Here is a 24,771-nt window from a genome sequence, read left to right on the forward strand (position 1 = left end):
CAGTATAGACTGAAAAGGTCTTTTGTCTTTTCAATCATTCATGTAATTAATCAAAATATAATAGTATTGGACCCACAACAGACCACAGCGTAGCTTCACTTGTTACTTCTTTCCGTTATGACCATGAACTATTGAAATTTTTCTCTGGATATAGTTTTCCTTTTTGCAGAATGTCTTATGGGTAGGTCAGAACAAAAATGGGTTTGACAACATTAAGCTCTGTCTCATATGACATTCTTTTCAGTATGCTAAGGAATCACAGTCATACCAAATACCAAATCAGAATACCAAAATCAGCAGAAAAACCATACCCAGAATGAAAAAGATACCCACGTCACCATCAATATGGAAAGATATATTAATGGGTTCAGTGTACATCTTGGAAAGTGTTTATCTGAATGTCTGGTCTCAGTGTAAAAAATTTAATCTCACATACTGTAAGCGTCCCATTAATTTAATGGAATTATTTGCAGTACGAAAAATGAAATAAATGCTGAGGTTGTCTTGGATTAAGCTGTAAGTGTCTACAGGGGTTGTCTTGGATTAAGCTGTAAGTGTCTACAGGTTAAAAGACTGAAACATATGTGAGGGTAACTTAATGATGAAGTTTTACAGGATGCTATGCGCTCAGCTCAGGTGATAAAATAGTGTGTAATTAATACTATATTGTGGTGCTGAGGTGCACTAGGGCTGAACCAAGGAGTCTGTCATTTCCTAACCTTTGAGGACTAAACTATGTAATCTTTATTTTCAGGCTTAACTGCCATTCATTTTTGAGATTAGATCCTCTTTTTATTTGAGATGTGTGCCCTAAACATAATAATACTTTATAGATCACTCTTTCAGATTAAATTAAAGCATTTATTTTAGGTTGGAAGCATACAGTGCTTTACTGTTACCTTCTCTGGGCAAATTCAACTCCCAGTGAAGTCATTTCCTTGAAAATACTTTCACCCAGTCTATATTTAATAAACCAGATATACTATGTTTATTCCTTGACCTAAAAAAAATGAAGTCCCCTTCTTTGAATTCACAGTGTTTTGCAATATTCTTACGCACCAGGAAATCAAAGAAGAGCTCTTTGTATGATTCTTCCCCCTGCGACTGTTCTATTGTGTATACCAGCTTTCCAATTCAAAGTAATAAAAGCATCGATCTTCTAACATCTTGACAGTGGAGTTCTTCTAATTCTGCATTAGCACTAAACACAAACAAAAAATTTAGTATAAGCCTCCCCAAGAGACGCTTCAACCAGATTTCTGCATTTCCCTGGGCTAAATCAGCTCCTGAAAACTTAATTTAAGAAACTGACACAGACACTACAGTTAGAATGGTAAATCTACTCCCCGACAGTTTCTTAAATAAAGTTTTCAATCACTGATTCAGTCTACAGAGATAGAGCTCTGTTCTAGTTACTCCTCTCAAGCTATGCTCATTAAAGATCATTGCTCCCAGTGTTTCATCTTAATCCTGGCTGGAAACTGGAGGGTCTTTGGATACAGAGATGGATACTGAGGAGATTTTCTTAAGTGAAATTTTAGCTATCCGGCATGAAATACTTGCAAATAAAATATGCACACCTAAGTACTATGATGATATGATTTAAATGGAATGAATGCAAGAGACAGAAAACATTTTGAAATAAATTTCCTAAATCTCTGAGCACTTTTTTTTTTTCTTTTTGTTTTGTTCGCGGTTGCTTGTGATATTTCATTGGCAAGATAAAGAAGAGCCCTAATTGTAGCTGCATCATTAAAAATCTCTACAAAATCTTTGGGGCCAATATTTATGCCACTCTAGTGCAACCTTTTCCTTCCCCATCTCACTGAAGAAGACACGTCTGGGTTGTATCAAGGCAGAAAGTAAGTAAGTTAAAATCTATTCTTGGTTCCTGGAAGTATGTTTTCCCTGCAGAGTAGCGTACAAGTCAGATTTGGGTTGCAGTGCTTTTACTTCTCCCGTGCTCCCCAGTATGTTATAGAAGGATTTTGAGGGATACCCCATAGATATTCATGCTGCAGGAAGACAATCCATTCTGTAAGTGGGTTGGGTTTTTTTGGTTGGTTGTTTGGCTGGGGTTTTGTTTGTTTTTTTGAAGAACTGCAACAACAATTCTAAGCCTTCAAGGAAAGAGGCTTTGAATCACAAAATGATTTAGGTCAGAAGGACACCTTGTGCAACTCCCTTCTCAAAAGAAGGCCAATTAAATTACACTGTTCAGGTGCTTTTTTGGCCAAATTTTGAGTATATCTCCAAGGATGGAGTTTTTACCTCATCTCTGGGCACCTGTTCTAGGGTTTAGCCATTCTCATGGTTAAAAAAAAAAAATTAAAAAATTCTTACATCTGGTCGGAGTTTATGGTGTTCTGCCTTAGAATCATAGAATCATTTAGGTTGGAAAAGACCTTCAAGATCATGGAGTCCAACCATCAACCATGCCCACTAAACCATGTCCTGAAGTACCCCGTCCGCTCGCTTTTTGAATACCTTTTTGACTTGTGTTTGTTGTCTCTTGTCCTTGCGCTGTGGACCTCGGAGAGGAGCCTGGCTCTGCCTTCTGCAGACCCTCCTCTTAGGTAGGGCCGGGCAGCAGTAGCATCCCCACGAGCCTTCTGCTGCAAATGCTGAACTGGTCCTGCTCCCTCAGCCTCTCCTCAGCTGCCCTGTGCTCCAGTCCAGAACTAGCTTGGTGGCCTTTACTGGACTGGCTCCAGTACGTCCATGTCTCTCCTGTACTGGGGAGCCCAGAACTGGACCCAGTCCCACAGGTGTGTCTCACCAGCGCTCAGCAGAGACGAAGGATGCCCTCCCTCGGTCTGCCGGTGACACGCTTCCTAACGCAGCCCAGAAGGTTCTTGGCCACCAGAACCCGCAGGTCCTTTCCTGCAGAACCGCTCCCCTCCCAGTCAGTGCTCAGAGACCCCCATTCTCGTTGAAAAGCGAGCAAAGCAGAGCCAGAGCCCCCCCACATCCAACCTGTCTTGGGACCAATCCATGTTAATTTGAACTGAAAGGCAATTTTCCCTTTTGCACAACCCTGTGAGATGGAGCAAAGCATCCGAACATAAGTCTGCGGCGACAGCGGAGCTGACACCTGACATGAACTGTCACTGAACTGTCATTAATACATAGCTGACCTAGGAATTAATTTTTAAGGGTGCCTGCCAGATACTAGATCCTAGTCTTCAACAAATAGGGTTTTCTGTGTTGCCTTTTATAAAACATCTCTTAAATATTTGCACTTTAATACCTGAATTAAAAAGCAGGGACAAAGACTGTTTAAAAAAGGAAATATTTGAATCAGTCTTATTTTTCTTTATATTAATTTTAATTTAACTGTTAAAAAGAGAATAAAGCTTTTACAAGACTACACTGGAAAATACAATACCAAACAACATTTGTTACATCATTGAATAACATGGTTTATTTGTTAACCACTATATCTTCCACAAAATACCAGAGGAAAATATTTGTATCTAAGAGGAAAGAGAATTAAATCACAGGAGACAAAAGCTGGTGTAAAGAGTCTCAGGAAGAAATAGTGTGATATCTGGAAAATTACTTGTTACTACCTAATAGCACCATCAGTTCAAAACTGTAACGTTGCACATTGAATCTGCATAATACTTTCTGTACGTCTTAGGCATACTATACAGGCTGGTATATATGTTGTATAAACTGGTGCTAAGTATAAGATTAGCAAAACAATTGATCTTTTTATTGAGGTGATTTTGCCATCTTAAATAAGGTGTTTTTTCTATTATATATTAGAACACATACATTCTTGTATATGCAGGTAGTCCTCTGTGCTTTAGCGGCAGTGCATGCCGCGTAGTCAACATGCAGAAGAGTGACGGGCTATACATCTACGGATTAGTACCTTAACTGGTTTAAATTGCTGCAGTTTCTTTTCCACTACATGAGGTACTTTCCTTCACTAGCTAAAAAAATCTAGCGTGGCATCATAATGTTATTCCTTAGGGTGTGCTTCTGAAAACTTAATAAAAACCATACATTTACCCAAAGTTATGCACTGAATCTTTTTAAATAGCTTGGCATTGTTCTTAAGAGGCTGCAGTCTACTGAGGTGGTGGGCATCGTCATGACTTAGCAATAGCTGAAAAGAGGAAAGGACGTGCACTTGAAATGTTTGCTAACATCAGCTTGTTTGGTGACAAAGTTTCTTTTTAGTCTGCTTCACTGAGACTTATAAAGTCAGAATAGAAGTTTGTGAATAGCTTATTTTTCATTTGTGAGTCAAGTGTTTAAGCCCGTATCACCTCCACTGGCTATGTGGGAGTGCTAACAATTTCCAGTTTGCAAATGCAGCCTAAGCACCCTAATAAGTCAAGTTTGGAAAAGTGTAATATTTTCTCCTGAAAATGTTGAAACACATTTTTTGCAGTGTTGTTCATGTTCTTGTTCTTTTCATTTTGAAAGCTAAATCTAGCTAAAACTAGAATTCCTAAGTAGTCTCATTATTCAAAATTATTTCTGAGGCACCGGGTAGAAAAAAAAAAGAATATCAGCTCTAGAACAGGAGAAACTGTGCACCTTGTTTCTTAGAAATAATTCAAATAATTCTTAAATGCAGGAAGCAGCCAATATACAAAACACCCGTAATTCACTCTGTGTTCAAGACAAGTTAGATCTTACTGTTTCTCTACTTAGATGACAGTGGTGGATAATCAAATTAGTTTTATTAAAACTAATCTGTGGTCCATGCTGAGTGGCATAATATCACACCACAAAAAGGCAGAGCGATTTCACCTACTGTTATATTAATTACTGCATGCAAAGTGAAAAGAGTTTGGTTTAACAAATCTGAATTATAGCTTTAGGTATTGTAATAACCATCATCACCTGCAAGGACATGAATGAACTCTTTAAGAACTAAAGTTTATCAGAATCATATAACATGTTCCTGTGACTAATGTCATCTTCTTTTAAAAAAATAAATAGAACCTTTCAGACAGGAGCTAAAGGTGGTTTTCAAAGTTCGTGCGGTAAGTATAGCTCAGGCAAAAGGAACTCTGGCTACTCATGAGCACCAAAAACCATGACACAGCTTTTCCTGTGTCACCTGGTGGAGTTGCAGCTCTGCAATCCCTTAGTAAAAGTCACATCTAGGTGTAAAAAGTGTCAAACTAATGGTCAGAAACATTCTTGTTATAAATATTCAGCAGTGTTGCTACAGAGGCTGCTACACGCAGGCTTCGTGCATATTGCGCCGAGTATGTATTGGTGTGGCTTCGCTGATCTGACTTTTGTTTTACCGGCCCAAATTTGCAAGCTACATGAATGCTGTACAGCTTCAGATCTGAATCTAATTCTGTGGATGATGGCATCTATCAGCCCGGTCAACAGTGGAATAAGTTATAGTGAAAGAGCCTGAAATAGTCACTGCGGGATGGTTTTCCTGCACCATTTCTTGAACGGGGCGTAAGGGCTATCTGGAGATGGCTCATGCTTCCACTTCATCCTCTGTGCTTCCTTACCATCAGCCTGTGGCTGGATTCCCGCTCAACATCTTCTCTGGGCTCCCGACGCAGCTTTTCAGAGTCCTTCGGTAATACTTAGCACACTCTTTCAACTGGGTCCTTTCTATTGACTGCAGAGGAATTCAAACCATTTCAATCTGGCTATTGTATTTTATATTGAGAATGCAAGTGGGTTGTAAGGACTAGCTATGCATTTTAAATTGATGCTTTAGCTCCTTGCAACCTCCCCACAGAAGTAAACCCTTTTGAAAATATTCACCTGGGCTAGATTTTAATCAAACTGAGTCAGATGACTCCACATGCTTTTAGTAATTTCCTGACTTATCCAGGCTTCTTTTTAATTATTCCAAAATCTGAATGCATATAAAATCACTGCTGGCTAGAAGTGCTTAGACTATAGAGCACGAAGTGCAATGTATTTATCCTCAGCCTGGTATCTCATGAACCACTTCTGCATGACAATGTCCTCCTGTTGCCTAACGCTACTTCTGGGATAACAACAGTGTTTCTGCAGTCTGAGAACTCTGTTCAAGTCTACTTACTGTTTCCTGCACACGCTGCAGGTGGTAGATTTTTTTTAGATTTGACAGCAGAGGCTGATTCAAACAAAAATAAATTCTTCACTGTAGACGTGAGCTCCACCCCAGGGTCATGAATGAATGGAGTTGTTTAAAGCAAAAAAAGATAGATAGACAGGATAATCGTTTACATTTTAAACAAGAATAAAAAGTCAAAAATTTGTCACTGTGCACATGCATTTTTTTTCCAACACCTAACACTACGCAATAACCAACAACAAGGCTCGCTGAACAAACCACTCCAGCTGGAATTTCTTTCTATATACACTCTATAAACCTACTGATGTTTAAGTTCTATACCATACACTTCTGCATCCTTCCTTACTAAATGTTGGACCATGCTAAAATTTTGCCTTGGACAGAGATGATCAAGCACAGTATTCCTGAGGTGGTTCGGCAACTCAGTAAACCATTTATTCCAGAAAAGGGAAGCATTTTAAGGATATTAATTTCATCCTGTTATTTTACTGAAGGCCTAGACCTTTCTGTTTGCAGTCTGCAGAACTGTGTTCCCAGCTCACTGGAAGCTCTGTCTTTTGGATATTATCCAAATATAAGATGTCCTTGTGCTTAGAAGGGTTTTATTAAGAATTAAGAGGTTATTTATATTTGTGTCGGCAAATTCTAAGCACTATTGATCTGTGTATTTGCCTGGGTAAACCAAGAGAAGAGACATAACTCCTTTACCATTTAAAAAGAGGAAGAAAAGAATCAGTCCCGAGAGGTTAAGGAACGTATTCTTTAAAAGCATTATGGTTTACTCATTAAAAAACTAGTACTGATATATTGTAAAAGCAGTGAAATCATGTGTTTTCAGCTCAAAATTAATAACCAGGATTTAGGAAACATTCAGAACATTCACTCTGGAAAGAGATCCAGAGCCACACTGAGTTTAGTACAATCATAAATTTTTTTGCTAGTTTTGTTTCATGGAACACAGTTTTGATGTGGGAAAAGAGACCATGTGTCACCACCCTGTTTCCAGCCCTGGCCCCCCACCCTAAATCAGGCCGCTCAGTTCCACCCAGAAGCAGAAACTTTACTCTCCAAGATATTTGTGGGATCATCATGTTCTGGTACACCAGTAAATATTTAAATTGCATCTTTGTACATTCAGGTTTAATCCAATCTTCAGAACAGATTTGTCTTTTGGAATGAAAGAAGCTGGGTTTTGTCAGTTTGAATAAGATCTGGTAGTAATCTCATGCCCATCAGTAGGGATAGAGCAACGTAGATCAGCTGAGACTGGAAAACTGCCCACTGGACGCCCACATTATCAAAGTTTGGAGGCAAGCTGTTTTCCTCAGAGAATGGCAGATTGTCAAAACAGAAACTTTTCAAAACAAGGTATTACATTTAAATCAATTTCCTTCAATAAATTTTCTCAGTTCCAGAATAATATCCCTGATTACTCCACAGTGAGAAATAAATACAATTCCACAGAGTTAGCTGCTGCTCTGGGATGTGAAGGCCTCTGGTCAGCTGCCTATTTCAGTGTATTTTATCATTGCACAAGCTTAAATCCTCCAGAAAGTAATTATCTAAGAAATTACAAAAATTCTAGTGCTTAGGACCTTTGCTAAATATGTAGAAGAGCTAAATTAAAATTTCTGTTTGCTAGGGACTGCAACTTCTCAGCCCCCATGATAAGTGACATTGGGCTACTGGGTTGGGCTTAATTCTCTTGTTCGACACAAAAAGAATTCAAAGGCTCTTAGCCCAGAACATTCTCAGTCTAAAAATATTCTGTTTAAATATGAAAAATATTCATGGGATAGTAATAATCATTTTAACCTTGCAATAGAAAGAGAAAGTTTCTACTTTCTTTTTATGATATTTTTAATTGAAGAACTATATAGATAGAAACTTTTTCAACAAAAATGTTAATGAAAAATGTTGATGCCACTGAACTGATTAAATTAATATTCTGGAGTTTAGCAGGTATCTTTTTTTTTTTAATGAGTTGAAACAAGGCAGATTAAAACTGTTAGGTTTGTCAATGTACATATTCCAATACTAGAGAAATATGAAGATCTTAATTAAGATAACACTAATTGCAGCTCTAAAGTTTATATAAGATTATTGATAGGTATCATATAACAGACTAGTAAGTGACAATGTTAATTCCTGTATAGTAGTACCTATGTTTTTTGAGGACTATTTTATAGTACTTTATTAATATAACACTCTAACTTCACTTTAGAGAAGAAAAACAGGACACCTGAGTCAACTCCTTCTTTCACACTGATATCTTTATAACTAATCCATTGAAATCTTTGGAACTATGTTGGAAATCAGTTAAGATACCTTTGGAACATTTTTAACACCATACTGAGAAAAGCTAACAGTGAGGAAATCTTTTGCTGGTTTTCATGGATGAACTTCAGAAGTAAATCTGTTGGGTGGATTCAGACTGGTTAAACCTTATCTGATTAGTTACACATACATAAATCAAATTCCATATCCAATTTAGAATTATACTGGTCCAAAACTGTTTTGTAAGGGGAAATTAAAGAACAGGATTCTAGGTTACTGCAAAAAAGTTATTCAAATGAAGGGTAAAGTGTCACACATGTACAAAAAAGTGAAGAGGCTAAAAATCTCTTCAGATGCAACAGGATAAAAAAGATCAGGAACTCTAAATATCCATGATGCCTACACAACTATACAGTAATTATTTCCTGTATATGGACTGTGGATTAAAAAGAAAAAGGAAAAAAGGAAAAAGAAAAAAGGAAAAAGAGAAGGAACGCAGCTGCCAAGCTCTATTTTGGCCCTTCAGTGAGGGCAGTTTTTTCCTTTAGACAGAAAAAGGTCTGCTTGCATGAGAAAATGGTACTGCCTGACGGGAGCTAGTTTTAGTGGAAAAGTGAGATAACGGAAGAAAAAAAAAATGCCTGTAGAGGCCTCTCTGCATCCAAAGCATCCAGAACTACAAATGCTTTCAGACCCTGATCTTTTATCAGTGAAACCTTGTGTGATCGTTCTGTCTCCAAGCAGCCTGTTCTTGCTAGTTTGAGTTTGAAAAATGAAACAAGCGGTTACATGGTTGTACTTGACAAAACTTGTACAAAAGCTTGGCAGGTTCGCACAGATTTCAGCAATTCCTAATTAGAAAAATGGAAGAAACTTATTTCCCATGACACAGCAGGCCACAACCATTGAAGTCAGTAGAATTTAAGTTCCCTGAATCTGCGAGATGTCCTGGACTTTCAAAGACAATCACCCCGAATCAGTGCTGCCTCATTTTTCCCTTGGCACTGTGTTTGGGATCAGCTTCTCTAAGCTGCACCCAACAAAAATCATTGAAACATACATAGAGATAGTATACTTACTAATAGTAAGTATTACTAGTAGTAATACAATACACACAGAGCTATCTATCTTCATTTTGAGCACTGCTGTCCTCCTGCTGCTTCTTAATGCAAAGAAGGTTGTATTCATTTCTGGCAGCTCTTTACAAAGCTTTCTGCTGCCATGTTCTGTCATCAGCTGTCCTCAGCCAGAAAATGTTACGTATTGTGCAGTAAACCCCAGCAAAAGTTGTTATCCACCGTGTTAAACACAGGCACAAAACCATCAGAGCTCAATGTGTTTTACAAACAAAGCTGAAATAAAATTACAGGCTTAATTTGAAGATGTCTCAGCTTCTAATCAATGAGATCTGAGACTCTGAGATCTCCAAACTGTAGCCTTTGTCTAATCCAGCAGTACTTCTGACCACTACAAATACCAGCACATCTTAAGAATGTCAGCAAAGATGTCCTACTAAATATTTTCCCCTGTTTTTTGCCTCCTTGATGAACAGCAAAATCTACTTTAATGCACCAGCTTTCATTAACAGGCTTTACAAATACCAGCAGGATTTACAAAAGCAGTACAGTGATCATCAATAAAGCTCATACAGCTATATTTCTGTGTCCATGAGGGAAGCAGCTGTTTGTTGAATTTAGGATAATGAAATCTTCCTTGACATACAGACTGTGAACAACACCATATCGGCATGTCCAATGTGTATCAACAGTTCTTGTTAGGTTTCATAGCTTCAAGGCTTATCAGACCATTTCTCTGCATTTCCCTGAACAATGTTTGAGCCACAGATGTTGGAAAGAAAACAGACGGCAAATACACTGGAGAGTACAACAAATCCCCAGCTTCAAGTGTAGACTTTGTCTGTGTCCACTAAAAGTGTATTCAAACAGTGAACAAAGTAAATAGCAAGCGGAATTTGTCCAAAAATAACTCTAAATGTTTTCAGTGTAAGAGATGTTAATGATAGATACATCATCCCCTCCTTGGCTTACAGAGTTCTACAAGGAGATTCAAGTCCTTAGCAGTTTTCTCACTGAGAAGTAAAACTTTTTTGTAAGCTGGGTGACCTTCACTACTAAGCCACAGGAACTGCTCTGCTAATATGGCTGCATATTGGGGGACATGATTTGAAGGTTGTAGGCAAGTTCAAAGCCCATAACAATTTATACCTGAGAAGATTTAACTGTGCAGCAGCTGACTTTGCAGTGAATAGGCTCCTTCTGTATTTATTCTTATCCCGCATATTTTGGGGAAAAGAATTTACAGGGTCTAACTTACATGTTGGCTTGTCAAAATCTGATTTCATTATCATGCTTATTCCAGCCAAGTTTGACCTGATCTATGGATGATGTCTAATCTTACCAGAACCAGATTTCATGTCTGCTTATTGTTTTGCTTTCTGAGATTGACCTTGTTTGTTAACTGGTTCAATAAGTAATAGCTACGCTCCTTGAAAGCCTTCCCAACCACATTATTCAAAGTTCTTTAAGACTTGAGTTTGGGGCTTTCAGTAGGGTTTATCTGGTTTTAATTTTATAAAGAATTAAGGAATATAACATTTCTGTGACAGGTATTGGGTCTATTTTATGAGCAGAGGAAACAACACAGCATTTTACTGATTACTTAGAAATGGAAATAGAATATAGATCTGATAAAATCTGTAGTAGTTTTTTACTGGTAAGCACTAAAAGACTATTCCTGAACAAAACAAGATTATTTAGTCCTAATCACAGCATTCAACCTAACTGCCAAAAGATGATTTGAGGGCAAGGGGATTTTCTAAATATAACAAATTATTTCAGAAAGTCGTCTGGGGATAAATTCAGGGATGGAAGAAAGCTGGACTTTGTGAAGTTTTATTTACATATGTAATTATAAATATTTTAATGTGTGATTATATTTCCTGTGTAACTTAGATACTTACTTGTGCTTTTAACCTGTAAAGTTTTGGATTACTGCACCCTTTGTAAGCAAACATATCTGTCTCTGGAGCAGTGATGTTCTAACCACAGAGTCCAGTTTTGATTTTTATGTTTAGCTCCTCCTGATCCATTTTAACTTCATTTGACAGATGCATAACAAATACTCAGTTCCTGCAAGCCAGTTTATCCCTTTCTTTTTCAAGGAATACATTTTTCATCCATTGTCTGTACTTTGTAAAATATTTTTAGTCCATCACGATTCTTCTGAAGGTATTGCAAATGATAAAAGAAAGAGCCAGACAATAAGTCCTGTTCATTCCTGCTGTGTCTCTGGTAAGAGACTAGAGGTTAAGAATTTTCCATGGTAACTAGAATGGCTTAAAGGTCTTCTGACAATAAGATGATGGATTCCAATTTTAGTCACTCAGGAATAAAACTATTACTTTAAGCAAAGTCGCTCCAAAGGTATCCATTCTTCAGCTTCTTACACCAGGCGAGAAAGCCAGTGTGCTACTGAAGGGCCATAACAGCCCTGACTCCAAAAAGAAAAATCATCTTCTGGCTTGGGGTAAGGTAAAAATACCCATCTCCAGGAAACACCTGGCAGACACTTTCCAGTGTTTGCAGCTTTGGTAGGGAGGGGTCCAGAGAAAGGAGAGGTTTCTTGGGGGGTGAAGACTTATAGCCATAGGTAAATATATCTATTTGGGGGAAATTTGCATAGTTTATACAAATGTTGACTGGTGGTTTGATCACCTTCAGATGCTTGAAGTTAGTTTCATGACTAAATTAATGTGAAGTATCATCATCATACATTTTCTCATACAGCTTATTATTCGCTGGATTGGCCTGTTGTAAGAATGTAGGGTAATTATTCATCACAAAAATATTTATGGTCCTTCCTGCCATCTGACAGCTATGCAGGGTAGTGATTGATTTTTTTTTAAAAATGTACAAAATTTCTGCACTTTTAGACAACAACTGCAACTTAAAGAAAAACCATTCAGCTACACTACAGTATGAAGAGTAATCATGGATCAATTGACATGTCAGTCGTGACATTATCCAAAACCCCTCTGGGTGTAGATACCTTTGCATGAGTTAGTGCAAAAAGGGAAAATAAGTGGGACTGAAAAAATGACTATATATGAAGGGAGGGAAATGTGGACACAACATATCTGCTACAGAATGGCATTCTATTCTTTTTGGCACAGTAAACCTAATTAAATAGTTACATTTTAAAATCTTCATGGGAATCTTATTTATTAATGTCATCAACAAGCTGAAAAAATGTAGGTTAGGTGTGGAGAGAGTTTGGCTTAGCAAAGACATTAGTTAAAAGCAATTTTTTTTGCATGACTGAGCACATGTGCGCACAGACTAGATAGTCACACTTTACAATGAGGTTACACTTATAAATTATTTATAAAGGGTTGGTAAACACTGTAGGCTATTACAGAATCCACAAAGTCCATAGTTTTGTTATAACTATGTATAACACCCTCAAGTAATGTGCAACCAAGTATAATTTATGAAAGTCATATCCGTAGCATTGTTTATGATGTATATTAATCATTTATTAATCCTTTATGAACTATTTATAAATTCAGTCTTAATGGAAAGCATGGCTAACTGCTTACTCCATTGCACTAGATGCATGGGAGTTAATGGTTGCAGGTCTCTGCCCCTCCTTTTTAACAAACTAAGCAGTCTTTAGGCAAGGCAACACTCACTAGCTGTTTCCTTCCAGACTCCTAGGAAGACAGAAATCTGAGCGAGGCATTACGGAGAGGTTGTGCTTGTAAGCATACATACAGAACCTTTTTTTTTAATGTCTTCTCCAATATTTTAGTAGAGCTACCATAGGTTGCTTCACAGGGTCCACGAGTCAAAACTCCTTGCAGATGACTGACACAGATTAACGTCTATGAAGCCTTGGTTCCTGAGGACTCTTGTAGAGTTGGTACCTCAGCGCACCAAAATAGGGGCCGTATTTCTAGGAATTGAGCAGAGGAGGGTTGCTGGGTAAAAGTGCGTGTCCATCAGTCCTTACGGTTTCTGCAGGAAAATGGGCAACGTAACAGAAATGACTGCTATAGTCTAGGTTACCCTAACATCTAGGAACAGATCCTGGCTTGCAGGATTATTCTTCTGCTCCAAAGCACTTCTGCCTGCCACGGTAGAGCTACTTGTTCTTGCTGCAGGCAAGCTCCACTAACTTTCATGTGACAGTGCAGTTTTATTGCTGCTCTTTGCTGCTTTATGCATGCTGTGAAACCTCTTGCTGAGGCATTTGATACCAGAGTACCATCCCCACGCATTAATTCTTCACTTGTCCTTTTGCAGGAAACAGATCTCATTCTGACCTTTAATATCTCAATGCATCGCTCTTGGTGGATGGAGAATGGGCCGGGCTGCACCGTGACCTCAGTAACCCCAGCCCCAGACTGGGCACCAGAGGATCATCGTTACATCACTGTCTCGGGGTGTTTTCTTGAATACCAGTACATAGAAGTGGCTCACAGTTCTCTTCAGATCTTCCTTGCAGTAAGTGTTTACAGACAGCTCCATTTCCACCCCCTTTTTCTGGATTTCTTCTTGCAGAACATCATTATCAGAATAGCAGAGTATTGTGGCCCTTACTCACAAACCCTGGCCCTAAGTGTTTGTTTTGGTATGAAACTCTGTTGTCTTGCAGCTAGTTCAAGACACCTGTATGCAAAAAACTCCAACATATATGTTTATTGCCGTGAGAACTGCTGACATGACACACTCGGTTTTCCTGACCTCCATTTTGACCATTGACCATGTCATAAACCATTTATAGCGCAGGTTACATTCAAATTACACTATAGGATATAAGTTGTGACATAATCAGAACTTACAGCTATTGCTGTGAAAGTCAAATTGAATATAAAAGAAAAACCAAAATGAAGGAGAACTTTTCAACAGTAAAAATAGATTCACTGATCGTTCACAGGACTCAAAACTGATCGATTTGTCTTTAACCATATTAATCAATATGTCCTGGAGGACGATGGGAAAGGTTCTTCCCAAAAGAACAAAATGTACTTATATGAAATCAAAGCCGGAAATCTTAAAGGAAATCTTTTTAGGAGGATAAGAATCCACTGTTATACTGCAGAAAATTTAGAAAGAATGAAACCAGCTTGTTTGGGAGGAAATTGATAGGTTTTTCAACCATATTTACCTGTACTGATCATTTTGCCTTGTGTTGTCTCTGACCTACTTGAAAATTGACATAAACACTGAATTAATTACATCGAATGACAATCTGCATTTTTATATTTGCTCTAGTGATACGTACATGTTTATGCCCAGTTGGAGATATATATGACTGCAGATAAAACTGTTACTACACCTATAAATTTGGACCAGTGCCTGGGTACATGACTCCCTCTATACAAATTTTTTGTTCAAGAGATTCCAATGTTTTGTCTAAAAAGGGACCATATTGGCAAAAAGAGGGAGGAATTTGGTTAGCCAGATGCAGAAGTTAATGTAAGGTGGTTGGACAGTCCATAGTATATAATGTGGCCGTCAGCTACCCAAAAAATGAGCAGCTTTTCCATCTGTCTATCCCCCACCCCAGCTGTAAATGGCCAAGTACCAGCTGAGTTTAGGACAATATATCTCTATGTCAACACATCTCTGCGGGGGCTCTCTGTGTAAAAGGTTGGTGGCTGATTCCCCTGAAAGCCCAGCTATCTCCCTTCAGTGGAGCCATCCCATGTCTTCTCTGTGCTCCTCAGCTTGCTGTATTGTAGCAGAGCAAAGGGACCCTGACCAAGTAGGTAGCAAGGCAGGCACTAAATAGATCTGGAAGACAAAAGCAACCCTTTCTCCAGATAGTTCACACCTGTAATTTTGACAAGCTACAGCTGGTGCAAAAGACACAAGGAGAAAAGTGCAACAGAATCAGTGTGAATAAGGAAATAATATTAAAGTAGCTTTACAATTTTATTTACAAGCAATTGTTATCGCTCCAGCTTGCCTCATAGAATCATACAATCATAGAATTGTTTAGGTTGGAAAAGACCTTTAAGATCATCAAGTCCAACCGTTAACCTAGCACTGCCAAATCTACCACTAAACCATGTCCCTGAGCACCACATCTACACGTCTTTTAAATACGTCCAGGGATGGTGAGTCAACCACCTCCCTGGGCAGCCTGTTCCAGTGCTTGACAACCATTTCAGTGAAGGAATTTTTCCTAATGTCAAATCTAAACGTCCCTTGCCACAACTTGAGGCCATTTCCTCTCGTCCTATCTCCAGCCACCTGACAGAAGAGACCAGCACCCACCTCACCACAACCTCCTTTCAGGTAGTTGCAGAGAGCGATCAGGTCTCCCCTCAGCCTCCTCTTCTCAGATTAAACAGCCCCAGTTCCCTCAGCGTCTCCCCATCAGACTTGTGCTCCAGCTTGGTTGCCCTTCTCTGGACACGCTCCAGCACCTCCATGTCTTCCCTGCAGTGAGGGGCCCAAAACTGAACACAGGACTCAAGGTGCGGCCTCACCAGTGCCCAGTACAGGGGGACGATCACCTCCCTGCTCCTGCTGGCCACACCATTTCTGATGCAGGCCAGGATGCTGTTGGCCTTCTTGGCCACCTGGGCACGCTGCTGGCTCATAATCAGCCAACTGTCAACCAACACCCCCAGGTCCTTTTCCACCGGGCAGCTTTCCAGCCCCTCTTCCCCAAGCCCGTAGCGCTGCATGGGGTTGTTGTGATCCAAGTGCAGGACCCGGCACTCGGCCTTGTAGAACCTCATACGATTGGCCTCAGCCCATCGATCCAGCCTGTCCAGATCCCTCTGTAGAGCCTTCCTGCCCTCCAGCCCTCCAAAGGAGATATCCAGACTTATTTTTCTGCCTTATTTTTTTTTTAATGTAATGAATGATGAACAAGAAACTCAAGGAATATATAATTCAGTTCTGTTCCTGATGCAAGAAGTTTGTTGTGTGTGTGTGCCTAAAGAGAGCTGTGTTTCTAGATAAGGTTATTCTTTGCAAGCCGTGGGAATGGTTCAGAATAACAAACCATTAGTAATCCACTAGCTGTATCCAACTACAGCTGTTTTTATATTTTTGTTCATGTTACTGTAAATGTGATTATCCTAGGTAAAGAGCTACACAGTATAAGTATGGGTCAATTTTCTAAACCTGGTGCTTGCAAGTTTACTGTTTACCTCTTTTTCATGTTTCCAATTGTGGGCATGGGGTTCTTCTTTTAATAGAAATGCTAGCATAAATTCACTCTCATATTAAATGTGGTGAGAAACAGAGGAATTAGACACAAAGTTAGAAGAGCAGATATTGCTTGGTTTTCAGCAAACTAGCTTTCAACAAACCCAGTTTGTAGAAAGAAATTAATCTTTTCTTTCCATTTTCTTTTATGCGCACTTAAGCGGATCTTGCACTTTAACTGCAAAACAGTAAATTGCAACCTACAAATTGGTTACTTGCTTTCTATTTGTATTTCTCTGTGTTCATGACGATGATCAAACTAATGTTGATCTTGGCTTTTCATGGACTGGTGGCACTGCAGCATGTTTTGAAGGATGTTTTCTGCTGTCTACTGATAAAAAGTTACAAAGATATTCAGCTTCACTGAGGACCACTTATATTAGCCTTTTAAAACATTATACTGAGTGTATTTTGTACAGCTTGCCAGTAAGCTCACAAGGAATCCAGCTACAGAAGGTTAGGCTTCACATAGATGTGATATTTGCTGTAGATTACTTAGTGGAAAGAATATGACAGCGAAGATAAAAGCTATAAAACCCCCATGGTTTATACTTTCTAAAAAGAAAGTCTCAGGGTGGGCTGTGGTATATTTCAAGGATTGCAGACAGATACTCTGCTGAGGAGGTGCAGAATACTTACAGTCTCCAAGAGACCTTCTCTCTCCAGAGGAACGTGTCCTAGAAGCAAACAACGCCAGATTGTGAACCGTACAAATGCTGCGGCTAATTTTGTGCAAGTCAACACGGATTTTAGTATTTTAAGAGTGACATTTTGGAGAATGTTCTCTTCTCCTACTCGTTAAACAAAGTAGTATTTAAAGCAACTGGAAGGTGAAATGATCCCAATGGTCGGGCGAGTCCCCAGTGTGCAGAGTAGTGGTGGTCATCGCGTACTACTGGCCTTAGAGACTAAAGAGAGACAGATGTGATGATGCACAGATAATTTGCCAGCTTCTCCCGGGGAGTTGATTTTGCTCAGGATAAACAAACAACTAGACAAAATTGCTAGTTTAGCTTACACTAAAGAAGTAACAGAAAATTCAGTTTGGTCATCTCTATAGAAATACTTCAAACCAGGGAAAAATTATTTGAGAACTAATGTGTGCGACAAAATGCTCTGATAAAACAAGGATTATCCCAGTTTGGGTATTTAGCATTTAGGTATGCAAAGCAGGACTGGAATAACCCACAGTGATAATAGGGGCTGCAAAGCAGCCACAACCTCTCCTTTGTCCCATGACACGGAGCGCTTAGTACATTGGGTGGTGCTGATGGAAGACTACAGGCTCTGTAGATCCTATCGGTAAATCAATCCTTGTATCACAGATGTAAAAAAATCACCATATAATGCACATTTATGTCTGTCTGGTAGCCATTCCCAAGTCAGCACGTTACTTCTTGCTTGGCCACTGTCTGATTTTTTTTCATGTTTATTGAAATCTATTTTGAAAAAATTCCACTGATTTTTCACTCAATTATTGTGGTAGTTGGCTCTCTGAAGTGGTACACCACGAAAATCTCAGTGCTACACACCACGCTTGTCAGTTTTTACTCTGTGCTCCATACCAATAACTCCTATTTAGTTCTTTTGGGACTGAGCCACATTAGTATCACTTTCTCTACATCTTACCTTCTTCTTCCACCATGTTAAAAAGAGAGAGGGGGTCAAAGTGAAGAAGGAAGAATGTGAGGGAGGGAAATCTGTTTCATTCTCAAGTGCAGCTTTGCAGCCTGCAGTGCTGCAAAATAAACAAACATATTTTTAGGGCACCACCTGCAGCACGCAGCTGTATGGAACTGAACAGAACTGCTAAGGGTGTGATTTGTTCTGCTTTGTGTGAAACCCTGGGGTCTGAGAAAACATGTGGGGAAGGTATTCTGTGGAATAACCCCCTCCTTTCCTGCCTTTCCCAGTTCTTGGTGAATATCATAGCTGAATCTGTAAAGGTGAGATCTTAGCTTTGCTGCACTTTGACAGCAACAGTAATTTCTTTAATGCTCTGCTGATACATGGAGAAAAAAAAGCACAGTTTTGGCCACAGCTAATTCATTTGTATTGTTGCCCAAAGCTAACCCTCAATGCAGCCTGTGCTCACAAACTAGGCCAAATTCTCTGCCCAACTCTTCTCTCCCAGGGAAGTCCCATTTACAGAGCTATGGCATCCTCAGCACCTGGACCATCCAGTCTGCTCTGTAAGGACCACAATTCTGCCTGTCCTTGGTGCCTACATATTACCAAAATGAACTTGTCTGCTGGTGGCATGACTTGGATAACCATATGCTTCACACATTACATTGTGCTTAATGGTTATTGATTCTTGCTGCTTACATCAGAGAAGCTATTTCATTTTCAGGACTCCTGGGTTATCAAGGATAGATATACTTAAATTACTGATCTCTGGAGACAGTTGTTCCAGGTAAAGAATGAGGTCAGTTGTACTAATGGGGATTTGATTTGCTACTGGTTTATGCAATTTGAGTTACATTCTGTATAATATTTACAGAGTGGAGGCTGAATGAAAGTTCCCACCTACCCCTAAACGATAGGAGGTATAGCTACTACTTCACCATGGGGAGGGCAGTGCCAGGGAGGGACACAGTGCAGGGTTTCACTGCTGCTAACCTTGGCATGGCATGTCAGTGCTTAAGGTGGTCGTTGGCTCTGTGTATAAATACTATATGCGTCCCAGTTTTTTGGTCACACAGCTAAAAAAGGGCGGCAAGCTCCCAGTTTCACAGGCACCCACACCCATCGATGTCTAATTCTAGCTATGGTTCCTATGTACAATTTTCTTCATTGGCACTTTTTATGGAACTCTTGTCTTATGAAAGAAGGTGGAAATCTTTTCAGTTCAGGCCCTAAGCTGTGGTTCAGGTCAGTGGGTCCTGCTTCCAGGTCTGCCACAATGTCCTTGGGAAAGTTATTTCATCTCTCTGGGCCTCTTCCCAAGTGGTGCAGAGGGGAAAGCATGCCTAAATTTTTTCATGTTCAGTTTATAAAACACTGTACCATTTGCATAGATAGGGATCTCTCAGATCTCTTAAAAAGGCTCTAAATGTGGATGGCATCCAGTACAGTAAGGCCTTTGTGTGGTACAAGGAAATTATAATAATGGTAATTGCATTTCATACAGAAATGGAGCTGCAATTCTCTACATCTTCCTTCTGCCTGCGTTTTACTCTTTGATTATGCATGACCTGCCCCCACTCCCACAAGGCTGTTCTTGCAAAAGTCGACAAATTAAAATCCATTTGTAGATTAAAACTCTGAAAATATGCAAATAAAAGATCAGCCTTTGAGATAAGTGTGACAGAATTACATATCTATTTGCCAACGCAGGATTAAAAGTATTTATTATGCTTGTCTTTTACTCCTCACTTACACACTCACGAGTCTATTGATTTTAGTGGAACTAAGTGCCCGAGTTATGGGAATAAGACTAATGTAAAGGCATCACCTTAGCCAATTTGGGTTTTAGTTATATAGCCCTGGAAAAGATGAACTGTGTAATATTATTCCAGTAAAACGAGTGGGGGAAAAGCATTTCTTATGTACTGTATCTACATTATTGATGGTAACTTACATACCAAATAAATAAAACCATAAGTAAACTGTTACACAAAAGTATTGACCGTGTTCATAGTGATCCTGTCCACCGACTTTTATGTGCTGTACATTAGTCTTAATTCCTATTTGTTCCTTCCTGTATTTATATTTGAGTATGTGCTTCATGCAATCATTAAAATTATTATTTCATGTTTTAAAATTTGTAATATGTAATTATCCATCCATACTTGTTACGGTAAATGTATACTATTTGGGATTCTGCAAATTCTGTGTCACGCATAATACCTTTCAAGCTCTGATGCTGTCAGATTGATTTAAAACATCATGAAGCATAACTGTGTTATTAAGATGCAATAATACAGTGATGCAGTTAGGACGCCAGCTTCAAAATCCCTGTTCTGTTGCAGACTTACAGTATGACCTTTGGCAGGTTGCTTAATCCATGCCAATTATTGTCTGTACTGTACAAACAATGGTTCTTAAATATTTCAGAAAGATATTGCCAGGATAATTCCATTAAACAGTGCAAGGTAATCAAATATTGCAGCAAGGTGGTCTGTGTATGTATTTAAGCACTTAGAACAGTAGAATAGCATTAATGTTCCCTGCTTCTCTCAAGGATTAATAATAATTAGAATAGGGTACTCTTAAAATCCTTAATGTTAGCATTGCACAGGTGACATTAAATAGTCTCATGCCCTTGTGGAGAGATGGGAGTAGTGAGTAACAGTCTACTCTCAGAGGAGTCTTGACTGGACTGTCTATTTGTACTTTAGACCCACACGCTCAAATATATTTCTAACAGTATATCACTTAAAAGCCCACAACAGTGCTGAGGACAGTATGATTGCAAAGCAAAGCAGCAGTTCTTATCCAAAAGAACTAACCTTCAAAGTGCAAAACGAGCCAGCCAACCCATATGGACAGAAAAGAGGGGAAAGACAGGAAAGCAGAGAGGGAATTCTAGTTTGCAGTTTCAGTGCACATCTTGTTCGACCATTGTCAGCTTTTTTGTAGGCATGATAGAAAAGCCCTAAAAAGGGCTATGAACCAGAATAATGAGCAAACTTTGCATTACCTGGTTGAAAATTCTTCTAGAAGGCAGCAAAAGATGAAAGCATGTGAAAGTGTGAAATTTATTAAGTGGCTGACAACAAGCTGGTGGCTCGTCAGCGGTGCACTCTTGTACTGACGGGAGGGGACAAGCCAGGAGGGAAGAGGCACAGAGACTTGCAGGCGAATGGAGTAGTTGAATTTCACTGGAAGAAACTAAGGAGAAGAAATGGAGGGATAAAGGAAGGTGCGGAAAATCATCTCTGCAGTAGCCTTCCAGGTGGGCTCAGTCGAGACTGAGGCGTTGGTGAGGAGCAAGGAGAGGATGTGGGACACACAGAGGCGGGATGGTCCTCTGAAGCTGAGACTCGCTGAGTGAGAGATCAGGTGGACATCAGCAGGACAGCAGGTGTTAAATGAATAGAGAGCTTGTAAAACTCCTGCATTCAGAGCAGGAAAGGGAAACGAGCCTTCCACAAGGGAAAACTACCTTCTATCTCTTTTTTCTTTTTCCTTTTATTTTTTTTTAATTATTATTATTATTTGGGGAAACATTGATAAGACCTGAGCAGAGAAAAAGACTAGCAATTCCTCCAGAGACACCAGGAAATGAGAGAGCAGGACTAAAAGAAGCGAGCAGTGGGTGTAAAGTGCGTGGGTGGGTGTATCAGCAGGACAGACTGCATGATAGGAGGAGGGGCAAAAGAGCGAAGGAATGGGAGATGAGGGAGGGAGTCCTAGGAATGCAGGAAAAATAAAAGCTGCCTAACTAATGATGTTGTTAGGAATGAGGCAAATGGCAAAAGGGTGTTTCTCTGGGTCCCAAAATATGCATGAGTGGAATCAAACAAAACCTAAGTTGGCCCTGGCTTGTCCAGGCTGAAATGCTAAAATTAAACAGGCAGGTCCTTTTGTCAGAGCTACAAAGACTTAGGGCAAAGAACAATCTAAGAACTTGTACTGTATTAAAGGTCTTCACTGAGTTCAGATGGATAATACTCATCTTTTAGGAAGTGTCATCAGTTGATGTAGGCTTTGGGTTCTGCTAATAATCCAGCATATCCCATTCCTGTGCTCAAAATACACACAATGTAATACGCTGGAGGAAAAAAAACAAACAAACAACCAACAAAAAAAAAACAAAAAAAAAAAACCCAGAGAAGATAAAGATCAGATCTACTTGCTGCTAATGCAGAAAGCCAACGCTCTTGCAAAACATCTGACCCTCAAATGCACCAGTAAACACTAGAGTCTTAATTTCCCAGTCCTCAGTTCCTTTGTGCTGACCAAAAGCAGCACACAGTATGTCTATTTGCAGTCACAAGCCTCGTGCCATTTTCCTTTCTAGTCAACTCAAAGGTCTTCAGTTGTGCGGGAAGCACATCTTGGACGTAAAAGCCCTGGCCCAGATTTACCCTCTCGTTTGGGTTCCCCACCTCCCTTTTGACAGCAGCTTCCACCTCGTCCACACACAGACACTCATGCACTTACCTTGCACGTTGGCTGCCTCCTCCTGTGCGTGTAGAGTGGTGAGAATATTTATACATGAGAAAGGAAACAAGAGCTCATGTAATCAAGTTTTGACTCTTGAAATATAATGGGAGAAAATAACATTGTTTAGTTAAGGTGGAGTTACTTTCTAGGGCAACACAATGATTGAAAGAAAATTTATTCTTAATGATATAGATTGGTACTTTAGAAAGACTTTTTCACTGCAGTACTGGGAAAAATCAGCACAATGGGAAGAGGATATGAATCACTGTAAAGCGCTAATTTAATAACACTGTCGTGCCGTGTTAGCAGAGGAACATCATCAGGTTCGGGCATCTTTGTCATTGCCTCAGAGCACAGTATATTGCTGTTTCTCTGTTTGACAATAATGTTAGAGCATATGTCATTAGTGTTTTGAAGGATTGCTATAAGAAGAGATTTCTTTATGCCTACACATGTTACCTGTTGTTGCTTCTATCAAATTTTACCTGTATTTCTTCACTACTCCTTGCGCAAAACTGAATTGTACACATCAAAGCATAAATGGTTTTTTAATGAGCAGGGAGCTTTGTCAGTAGAATTGTACTCATTCATTTCCTTAAAAGCTTCCCTTCTTAATGAACTGGGCTCATATAAAGCTAAGTTATATGATAATTGTCTGAAAACAAGTTTGCTCCGACTCAGTGGAGAGAGGTCAGCTTTAAATAGAGTTACCTGACCAATGCACACAGGATTGTCTCTGAGAGGTTAATTTCCCTGGTGGAATGAAAGGCAACAGCACCAGCATGAGCTGAGACTGGAAGAAGCAGTTCTGCCTCTCACAGGTCTTCTTGCACCAGCAAAGGCAAATAGTGAATGTGATTTGGGGGCGAGGGTGAGGGATCGGAATTGTGATAACCAAGAGCTGAACATTAGACTCATTACTTTGAGGCCTGAGGGAAGTTTCCTGAGAACTTGTTTTGACCATCTCATATGTATTCCTTCACACAGGGGACTCCGATTCTGGCTGACCCTGTAGGGTAGATAGTTATACGATACAGCAATGAGATTATGGTTCCCCAGGTTCAGTGCCTCATGGCTGTCCTGGGGCTATGTGCTGCTGCTGGTGCTGTGCTGACTGAGGATGCTGGCTGGCTGACTTGCTTCTTCCCACAGCTGGGATTTAAATTATTTCTCAGTTCTGGTACTAACATAGTCCTGTAACCGTTTCTATGACACTGCCATAGCATAATCAGAATCATAGAGCTGCATGTGGACACTTTCCAGCAGGTCTGATGCCTTGGAGTGGGGTCTTTTTACCTAGTTTTGGTGAGCCTGTACAGGTTTTTTATGTTTTGAAGAGATTCTGGACATAGAGCCTAGTCCATTTGATTTTATTTCTCTACAAGTGAATTTGCATGGTAGAGAAACCAAATTATATATGCTTTAGATGTAAGAATAGTATTAAGAAGAATAGCAATAACAATAAATAGCACAAGGTTCTGTAATCATAAGTATTCCATTACAACATGTAATTAAATGAAAAGGAATCCCTCTTCATACTGAAAATTCACAGTCAAGTGCTGGGTCCCCAACCCCATTCCTGAGCTGATTTCTGAAGGTACAATAAACCCATGAATGCTGCTCCTTAGAAATAGATATATAAAAAAAAAAACCATCCACAGTACAAATATACCTCAGTATCACCATGTTTGGTATTCCTGCTGATATTACAGTATTGCCTTGTTCTGCCATATACAAACGTGACAGCTATTATTTTGCCATTTTGCTCCACACCCCATAAAGAACCTCCAGTTCTGCAAGCAAGAGGCCTCAGTTCATGACTTAAGGTACTCTTTTCCTGAATATAAGAGAGTGAGTGATAAAACATACAGACAACTTCCTCTCTTGGTTATGGAGAATAATGTATTTTCAAAAAAAAAAAAATGCAGAAAAGGCCAGTATTATGGCTGGTTTTCAGGTAAGGCTTTCAAATTTGTGTCTAAACTTGTATAGTATACTTCATGTAGTATACTTCATGTTTCATTTTTGTGTGCTGTTAGCACAGCTTCCTGTGCAAAAGAGGAACTGAGTACA

At 39.4% G+C, this 24,771-nt stretch overlaps 1 protein-coding gene across 2 annotated transcripts in view; it reads left to right on the top strand.

Moving 5' to 3' along the window:
• Positions 1 to 24,771, top strand: part of NKAIN2 (sodium/potassium transporting ATPase interacting 2) — a 559,539-nt gene that overhangs the window by 465,845 nt on the left and 68,923 nt on the right. For both annotated transcript variants that reach the window (XM_049817802.1, XM_049817801.1), the window contains exon 4: positions 13,660 to 13,860. In XM_049817802.1, coding sequence (XP_049673759.1) covers positions 13,660 to 13,860 — 201 coding nt within the window. The remainder of the gene's footprint in view (positions 1 to 13,659; positions 13,861 to 24,771) is intronic.

Source organism: Accipiter gentilis, chromosome 15 (assembly GCF_929443795.1).
Source record: "Accipiter gentilis chromosome 15, bAccGen1.1, whole genome shotgun sequence".
Taxonomy (NCBI): Eukaryota; Metazoa; Chordata; class Aves; order Accipitriformes; family Accipitridae; genus Astur; species Astur gentilis.